The sequence below is a fragment of the Mus musculus genome, chromosome 1 (assembly GCF_000001635.26).
Source record: "Mus musculus strain C57BL/6J chromosome 1, GRCm38.p6 C57BL/6J".
NCBI classification, from domain to species: domain Eukaryota; kingdom Metazoa; phylum Chordata; class Mammalia; order Rodentia; family Muridae; genus Mus; species Mus musculus.
Window position 1 is genome coordinate 186748138 of NC_000067.6, and position 9705 is coordinate 186757842.

Sequence of the window (9705 nt, forward strand, 5' to 3'; positions counted from 1 at the left end):
AAAGGCAGAGACCTCCAGAATGAGCAGCCAACATGAACAGAAAACAGCAGAGCAGCAAGTGACCAGACCTATCATGCAAGTTAAAAGCAAGTTAAAAATTCTGAATGTTACTCATGAACTAGTGGCTTCCCGTAGTAACTGAAGCCACATTCGCGGTTAACTGAAAGCATTAGCCACACCGAAGCAGTAAAGGAGTGTGGGAGCCAAATGCCTGAGCTTCCTAAGAAGCTCCTGCCAAGAAGTATGTTTAAAAGTAGCAGCCAACCCCAGCCACACAATGGGGAGACCTCCGGAGACTCACCTACCTTTCATTCTGAAACTGTATCAAACGTTACTTCAGTATCTCTCCTTTACCATTTCTTTAACTCTCTCTTTTCTAACTCCCAAAGGCTCACAATCCCCCCTGCACAGTAACAGTATTTCTTCTCTCTTGTGGCCTCTTGCTGCTGGCTCCCTGAGCCTATCCCACCCATTATTTCAATCGCGACCCTTCCTTTCACTTTGCTAGGGGTTCCAAATAGAAGCTCGCAACATTGCTCTTACAGCCGTTTCTATGATCTGCTAACAAACTGACTGGCTGTAAGTAAAAAGAGTCAAATCCTCCCAAAGATGCGAACATTTTGCAAGGTTCTCAATACCAGCTTTGGTTCTTCTGTGCCCAAACACTTAGCCTATGTTTTGATCTGCGACAACTAACCGTGTTTTTACTCCACTTCTAAGCGGGTACAGGACCTGCAAAAGGCCTGGGGTTATCGCCTGCCCATCTTTTGCTCTGCTCTTAATTTGTGTACTGCCTGTCATTATCTCTTCCTTTACTGTTAAGTTTCTGATTGGCACCGGCAGTTTCGCCCATCTCAGTAACAGCTGACTGAGTGGAAACACAAAATTAACCGTGACAGCGAGGAGCCTCGGAACAGCAGGGCTCCTCGCCCAACCTCACTCGCCCCACACACTCAACGGCAAGGAAACGCAACCCTAGCCATGGGAAGGAAGCTCAGCCGCCGAAGCTCCGCCAGGCCACATTACCTTCTCCATCAGAAGAGTCTTTGACCTCATCTTCTAGCTTCGACGCTGCAGCCTTGGCTACCATCTTCATCTTTTTCTTCTTCTTCGGAGAACGCTTCAGTATCTCCCCTGGGCTCACACGTGAGTCCTGAACGGCCGCAGCCATCTTGGCTCGCCGGAAGTGCCACCTGATAATTCCGTCGTGTTGCAACACACGGAACTTCCTCCTCTAGTTCCGGAACAGTTGTCCCGCCTGAAGTTCCGCTGTGGGAGCCTCGGGTAGGGACGGAGAGAGGACACGACCTACCGGTTTTCTCCGGCAGAGTCGGTTCCTGGCCTCACCCCGGCCCCTTCTGGGCGGCTGCTGCTGACTGCTCTCCTTTCCCTCCCCCAGAAGCTGGGTTCCGAGTTAGAAACCGCATTCCGAACCCACTGAATCGAGACTCTCCGAGAAGGAATGGATAACAAGGGAACAGCTACGGAATCAGAAAGCAAGCTCAACTCTTAACATGTTCTTGTGCTGGTTTGGCTTTTGTTCTGTTGTTGTTGTTGTTGTTGTTGTTGTTGGCTATTGTTCTGTTGTTGTTGTTGTTGTTGTTGTTGTTGTTTTTCCCCTAAGGACCAAGCACGGTGTTTTTGAATGGACGTTTCTGGATTTTGATAGATCTGAGAGGCTGCCCGGGTAAGGGGCGGTGGAATGAGCCATGTCCTAAATCCTCCCTAGCACCTGCCCTAAACTAAAGCAGCCTTGCAGTTAGTCCCAAGGTGGGGTTTGGGGGTGAGGGCGACAATAGGATTACCCTCCTAAATTAAACCTTTAAATCCTACCTAGTTCCTTCACTAATCTGCTAAACTCAGACTCCACCCTTCCTTCGAAGGACTACAAATGTAAGGAATCCCCTTGGTTTTGTGACTTGCTCTTGGATTCCCCACCATATTCCAGCCCCCACCCCAAAGCCCACCAGTGTTATTAAAGGATCTGGTCTCCTGAAATACGTCCCAGCAGCCGTCTATAGCGAACCAGTAGGTTTTCATTCTTTATATATTGGTTTTTAGTACTCCAGATTTGTCTTAAAAGAAAAAGAAAAGCTGGGCGTGGTGGTGCACACCTTTAATCCCAGCACTGGGGAGGCAGAGGCAGGCAGATTTCTGAGTTGAAGGCCAGCCTGGTCTACAGAGTGAGTTCCAGGACAGCCAGGGCTACACAGAGAAATCCTGTCTCGAAAAAAATAAAAATATAAGAAAAGAAAGAAAAGCAACAGAAAATGTGAATCCTCATGTTGATTGATTTCAATTGGTGTCTATGTATGTATGTATATATATATATATATATATATATATATATATATACATCCTAAAAACAAGAAAACATTTTTTTTAATGGCACAGGAAATACAGCTTTGTAAGTATGGTTTAAGAGACGATCAGATGCCAGCGTAAGTCTCTGAAAAGAACAATTCCAGTCCACATAAATGAGTTTCCCAGGTATTGCTACTTCCTGGGTCTTCTCACCTCTATAGCAGTACAGTGCTTTAATTAGAACGCTGTGCTGGCTGGCCCTGAGGCTACTTCGCTTTGGTCACATATTTAGCACTGTAACAGGGCCCCAGACCTTAGCCTAACTGACTCCATGATGGAAGCACCATTCAAGCTGTAAGAAATGTAGACAGTACCACCTGTCAAAACAAAAACAAAGACCTAATCCATCAAAGTCCATACAGTTCTGAGAAAGTCTCAAAATGTACTAACCTTCCTTTTAGCTTCTACAGTTCCATTTCTGGCTAACTGCTCTTAATAACTGAAGTATATCAACTCAGAGCATAGGGTTGTGCTTAAAGGCTCGCCCTCAGAAAGGCTCACTGGTACGGTGAGATCCTAAAATCCCAGTCCAGTTGCTGGGCAGCTAATAAAGACTTTTTTTTGGGGGGGGGGGGGAGGCAGGGGTTTGAGACAGGGTTTCTCTGTGTAGCCCTCACCGTCCTGGAACTTACTCTGTAGACCAGGCTGGCCTCAAACTGAGAAATCCGCCTGCCTCTGCCTCCTGAGTGCTAGGATTAAAGGCATGCGCCACCACTGCCCAGCTAATAAAGACTTTTTATTGACTTAAGCTATGTCCTCTCCTTCTCTAGTGGATACCCCACAGCAGCACATTTTGTTTTTGTTTTTTTAATATTTATTTTCATTTTCTATACAATATATTTCAATCATATTGTCTCACTTCCCCCACCTCCCTACTAACTCAACTTCACATTCTTCTGCCCTCCCCAACACCCCCCCCCCGAAACACCAGCGAAAACATCAACAAAAATTTCAAAACAGACAAACTATTTTTTTTTTAGATTTATTTTCTATTTTTGTCAGCCTGGATGTGTTTATGTGCCCCCACATGTGCCTGGGGGGGGGGGGGAAGAGAGGGTAGGATTGATCCCCTGAGCTGGAATCCACTTGTGAGCCCTCAATCACGGGTGCTAGGAACCCAGCCAGGGTCCTCTGCAAGAGGAGTAAATATTCTTAATCGCTAGGCCATCTCTCCAGCTCCCAGTCTCTCTCTTAATTTTTTTATACTTATCCTTTGTCAAATTCATATGTGTGTTCAGCATATCTTGATAATAGCTACTGCCAAATCTTGCACACCCCATACCCTACATCATGTGCCCCTCCCATTTCAGGTCCCATTTCCTTTTTCTTTTTTGGTAACCTACTGAGTCTAGTTGATGCTGCCTCTTGGTTTGTGGACCACCTACCATCACCCACACCCTTGAAGAAAAAAGTGCATACCCCCCCCAATCAATTCCTGAGCTACCAGAAGGTCCTCATCTAGGGGTGGGACTTCATTAATCCCTGTCCTGTCCAGGAAACCATATCGTTTTATTTTAGACTTGCGGCAACATCTTATAAAGTTTCCCAGGCTGGCCTCAATTGATCTCTGTAGTCCAGGCACATCTCAAATTTTACAGTGCTCCTGTCTTGGCCTCTACAGTACTTAGGGTGCCAGGCCTGTCCCATCAGACCCAGCTTTTCCATCAATATAATAGCTTATATGTAAGAATTGTTATGGACTTGGTTACCACTTACAATACTGCTTGTGAGAGGAAAAAAAAAATAGTTGGTTACACAGTAATTTTTTTTCTTCATTAAAGGAATATAAATTGGAATCCGGGGTAAATTGAATCTGTAAATTTGATGATGAGAAATGGACACAGCTAAGTAAGAAGTGTCTGTATTACTTCCTTTGATTTCATAATAAACCAGCGGGCTTGTTGCTGTTTTACAGGTGAGGAAACCGAGGCTGAACAAAGGTTATTGTTGAGAAATCACACAGGCAGTGAATGGTAGAATGGACTGAGACTGGAGCCCCAGTGTTGACTCAGCCATTGACACGCAAGCCTGCTTATACTGTCTCACTTTTACAAATCATGAATAAAAATAAGAAATGAATATTTCAGGCAGGCACTGGAATTCACAACTTAGAAGACAAACGTCTTCTCTTATGATGATCCACATAATAAAAAAGACTCAAGAAGAAGATCCACTGTCACTCTTACTGGCAAGCCCCATGCCCAGGAGGAGACCAGGAGCGCAAGACCAGCTCGATGACATTTTCGTTTTGTCCCATTCCAATTCGTGTCCATTGACTCATTTCACTACTATTTCTTAGATGCTTGTTTTCTATGAGAGAAGGGTGTGATTAGGGTGGGAGGGGAGAGGGGAAGAGATGGGGGAGGAGAAACTGTCATCAGAATGTACTGTATCGAAAAGAAAACCAACAACCTATTTTCAATAAAAATAAAAGGGGGAGAGAAATCCGGTGTGTACCAGAAACAGCTGACATCATCTGAAGACTGGCATAGGCAAATCTATGAAGCAGTGATGAACTCATCAGCTCTGAGCACTCCTCCCTCTCCACTGCAGACTCTCCATCTGGACCCTAAGTCAAAATGCACTCTTTATTCTAGGTCATAGTGTTTTATAACAGCAACAGAAAGGTAAGTAAGCTGGTGGAGATCCATTAAACAGTGGCTAGAACTCCACTTTCATATGTCAGCTGATTTTATTTTTTTAAAGAAAACTGTTTCCAAAGTCCAGCAACTTCAAAATCCTGTTTGTCAGTCTTCTCTGAGTCCTATACATTCATTTTCTTTTCTCTCTGAAACTGGCCTCAAACTTTCTACATAGCCAACGACAGGACTTGAACTTGAAGCTTCATGGACTCCTGATTTCCCTGTCTCTACTCCACAAGAGATGAGATTACAAGCCTGTGCTACTATGCCTGGCTTAGTAAGCAGTAAGGGGAGTCCAATGGTGGTTTTCATACATGTGAGGCAGTCACTACCAACAGAGCCACATCCCTGGCTAAGCTACACGTTTGTAAACCTGTTGAAATTCCTTAAAATGATAGTTTCCATCTTCATTAGTCTCTTTCTGGTATCTTTTTGTTTTTTAAGATTTAGTTTTGATTGTGTGCATGTATGTGTACACATGAGTACAGTGCCCACAGAGGCCAGAAGACAGTGGTGGGCCCTGTAGCTGGAGTTGGGCAGCTCTGAGATGCCCGGCTTAAACACTGGGAACTGAGGTCAGATCGTTTGCAGGAGCAGTGCTCACTTTTAACCTTCGAAGCATCTCCCAGCCTCTTCATTACTCTATTCTAGTATGACACTCCTGCTTGCGATACAATTAAGACCTAGTCAAGACTCCCTTTTGATTTCCAACCAGCCTGGACCCTCGGTGCTGTCAGCCTGCTTAAAATGTCCCAATCACAGGCAGGAAAGGGACAGACTATCTCTGGCTGATATTAAACAGAGAGCAAGTGAAAACTGGCAAGGAGAGCAGGCTTTCTTTCATGTGAACAAATTGTTCTTGGACTCCTGGTCTCAAAGCCTGCATTAGTGATCTGGGCACTACCATGCATCAAGGAGACACATGGCACCTCACATACCTCCCCCATAAATACCCTCCCTGCTAGGGGAGTTAATAGTCTCCTGGTCAACATTCATCAGCAATGAAAAGATTTTCCCAGCTCTTCTGAAGTCAAGCTAACAAGAGCAAAGCAGGTTAGTGAATCCTGCTAGACTCTCTAGTTTCCACTTCAGCTAGAGGGAAGGACATCTCCAGCCCTGTATAAGAAACTGTGACTTCCTTTCCTTAGTGACAGGTGAACCCAACTTGTGTGACCCCAGTAGACCAGAGGTGCAGCCAAAAGAAGCCCCCACCCCAGAGCTCAGCTGTTTTCTATAATTCTTGTGAAATTGAGGGGACACAGCTTCTAAAATGGGCTGATTTGTCCAGTGGTGAGAGCTCAGAGAAACTCTCCTAAGCCTGCCATCCATGTCTGCGTTCAGCCAGAGAGTACTTGCTTGAGCCCTCAATCGGCAAGGCACTGTTTTAGACACTGGGGACTCCTGGTGAGAGAAGCCTCTTTGTATTTGTGATGCTCACAGCTACACAAATGAGGCAATGACAACCAAGCACAAAAACACACAATAGGAAGAGAACTCTCAACTCTCCCTGGAGCTCAGCCCAGCACAGCCCCCTGTTGCGGACCCAGCTTAGTCAATGCTGGCCCATCTGTTTGTCCATTTGGACCTCAGTCCCACCCTTCCCTGCTCTTGTTACCAAGTTCTGCTCCTATAAGAAAGCTCACCTCCTTATAAAGGCACCAGGATCAATCATAGGGTCTCTACTCTGATCTTAGTCTTCTCCCAAAGACACAGCCTCTGTGTCACATCTCTTATATTTCTATTCTCCAAGTCTCACAATGGAGATTCAGTTTGAGTCAGAATTTTAGAAGGAACCAAACTACATCTGGACAATAGCGACCATCCCAAGGGTCATAGTAGCTACTAAGGTTGACTTCTGAGTCAGAGGTTGTTCTAAACAGCTATTTGGCCAAGAAGGTTCCTCTTAATATAAAGAATATTAAATGAATCTCCTGGGATGGAAGCTCATATTTAGAAAACCCATTGGTAATACTCCTGTTACTCTTGGAACATCTATTGACGATCTGTGCACCACTCACAAAAAAAACCCAACAAGAGTGAATTGATATATATATATTTTTTTTTGTAGAAGGATTCAGTAATGGCCCAATTACATTCTCTACGAGAGGGTCTCTCTAATTAGTGGTTGCAGCTTGCGGGGAATCTCTGACCTTTTGTTCCTGCTTCTGCTAATGGAAAAGGCCTTGTGCCATGTGAGGGTGGGCATAATGAGGTTGGGCTGAAAGCCACTAAATAATGTCATAAATATATCCTGACAGTTGTTGGTTTTCCCTTTCAGTAACCATACGATGATTCTGTTGACTTCAGCAGATGCTCCGAGTGGGGCAGGCTCCATAGAACGTTCTCCTGTAAACATGATTCATCCCTGGGCCTTTCTTTTCCATGAGAGACAAGTGGAGTGATGAGTGGCTGCTTAGGCTTCACTCTAACAAACTGTACACGGAGAGAAAGTCCACTGTGGGAGGAAATGCAAATAGTGCCCTTCAGATCACAGGAAGTCCAAGGTAAATCTTAATAAAAAACAATTCAGAGACAGAAATTACCCTTTATTAGTAGTAAGCACAGGAGGTTTCAGAATCTGGGGTTCGAGTATAACCTGAAGAACTCAGTAGTTGTCGACAATCAGGAGCCAAGTTCAAGGTCAGGGAAGAATCAGCAGACGTGGCCCAAATGAAACATTGATTATATCTGAAATTAGCAACCTCCTTCCGGGCTTTTACCTCTGCCTCAGTTCAAACTTTTATAACCGCTCCAGCGGACTTCATAGTCTCCAGCAGCCTGATAACCTCAGTTGTCACCCGGTGTGCACACACGGATATAGTGAGCTTTAAAAAAAAAAAAATGTGTGCAAAGTACAGTAATCCCTTATACATCACTCTTCAAATCCTTACATGACTTCCAAGACCCTGCAGGTTTCACCCAGAAGTGCAGGAGCAAGAGAAATTTCAGACTGTCACACTACCAGGAGAAAGTGCTGTTGTACTCACTACGCATGCTGTGGAACATGCTAAGGCACCGGAAAGACGCCACCGTGAAGAACTGTCTCGTCTTCCACCCAGATACTACTGAGACTGAGGCACGCTGGAGCCCGCCCCCTTGCAGATCTTTGGCCTTTTCTTGGGTTGCTCTCTCATGACGCACACTTCAGTCATGCCTCCATTTCATTTCACTGGTTGCTACCTTCTCTTTGCTGATTGTCCTCTGCAGGGTACCTTTCCAGAAAGATACATTCTTGCCCCAGTTCTCCCCATTTGTCATCAAAATGTCACCATCCTTGGGGAAACCTTTCCTAATGTCCATCTGATTTCTTATATACCTATGGGCACTTCTAAGATTGTTTGAAATCCTGGGTAGGAGTGAGACTGGACTTTTGAATCTTCACTGAGGGCAACTGGCCGGTGGGAGAATCCCACCTCTAGCATATAGTGCAAAAAGTGCAAATATCTAAATGATGTTTTCTTCCTGGACGCAGTCTTCACTTTACTTGCTTGGTTTTTAGCTCCAGGGGTTTTGTCATAATTATTAATTTCATTTTTACATTTCTCAGCTTGGTCGTTTATTGATTTTCCTTACTTCACAGTGTTTGTCCCCTTATATTTTTTTAAGCATGCTTAGGTTCCTTTAAGAGCCTGTTTTGAATTCTTAGTTCACACCTCTCCATTTTCCAGAGCCAATTACAGGTAACTCCTTTGTTCACTTGGCCTTGTAATGTTTCCTGATCCACCTTGGTCCCATGGTTAGGTATTTGAGGAGTCAAGTTTTTCACAGCTTAGTTGTGCTGCTCTGTTGAGGATTGGTTGTAATGCTTTGAATTAATCTGGCCCCCAAAATCAAGAATATGTGTGTTCAAACACCGAAGGTCCTTGTCCCCACTTGGTTTTTGGTCAGTCAATAAAGAGCCAACTGTCCATGGTTGGTCAAGTAGACTGAGGCTGGCAGGACCTTTTGATTTGCAAGGACTAGGAACCGGAAGGAAGGAGAGAGAATCGCCATGATTCGAAGGGAGACGGGTCAGATTTAGAGCTGCAGGAGGAAAATCATCTGAAATGTAGGTGAGAAGGAATCTGGCCCCCTGAAGGGCTGCCCAGAACTGTCTTGGGCAGCAAAGACTAGGGAGCCACCCAGAAGGAGCCAGGGTAACAAAGATAAAATATAGAATTAGAGGGCGTTAAGCCAGGATTACAGGAGGGAAATGTGTGCTACCCGTGGGGGAGGATTAGAACTGCCCAGCCTTTGAGGTAGTCAAGGCATTTAAAATTAGCTGATGCGCATGTGCATTCACGCGCGCATGTCTTTCTTTCGCAAAGTCAGAGGTCTCTGGCAGGGAGCTAAAGCCCTGTAGCTAAACTTGCTGCTACAGTGCTTAGTTTTTAGTAACTCCATACAAATTAGAGAGACCTGGAAAGAGGGAACTTCCACGGAGGAATCTTTTCTCAAATTCTCCCATGCGCATGCCTGTAGGTTTTTGTTTGTTTGTTTGTTTGTTTGTTTGTTTTCTTGATGAATGATTGATGTAGAAGAACATAAAGCCACACCATGCTTACCAACTGTGGCCAGTGTCACCCCTGAGCAGGTGATCCTGGATCCTATAAGAAAGCAAGCTCAGCAAGCCATGCAGAGTGAGCCAGTCAGCACGGCTCCTCCACTGCCTTTGTCTCACTTCCTATCGTGAGTTCCTGCCTAGATTTCCTGTCTTGGC

At 45.0% G+C, this 9705-nt stretch overlaps 1 protein-coding gene and 1 long non-coding RNA gene across 4 annotated transcripts in view; one reads left to right on the plus strand and one right to left on the minus strand.

Annotated features, from left to right (window-relative positions):
• Positions 1–1221, minus strand: part of Rrp15 (ribosomal RNA processing 15 homolog (S. cerevisiae)) — a 28273-nt gene extending 27052 nt beyond the window's left edge. Inside the window, exon 1 of the mRNA NM_026041.2 lies at positions 1027–1221. Within this exon, the coding sequence (NP_080317.3) occupies positions 1027–1171 (145 nt within the window). The 5' untranslated portion in view covers positions 1172–1221. The remainder of the gene's footprint in view (positions 1–1026) is intronic.
• On the plus strand, positions 686–8932 carry A430105J06Rik. Of its 3 annotated transcripts, XR_865832.2 has the most exons (3): positions 1237–1284; positions 1400–2028; positions 4280–5412. It is a non-coding gene; the product is annotated as an RIKEN cDNA A430105J06 gene (long non-coding RNA). The 3 variants fall into 3 exon arrangements; XR_003948551.1 differs by having other exon boundaries at positions 686–1687; positions 4280–8932; XR_865831.1 differs by having other exon boundaries at positions 1259–2028; positions 4280–8932.
• Positions 8933–9705: the final 773 nt, after the last annotated feature.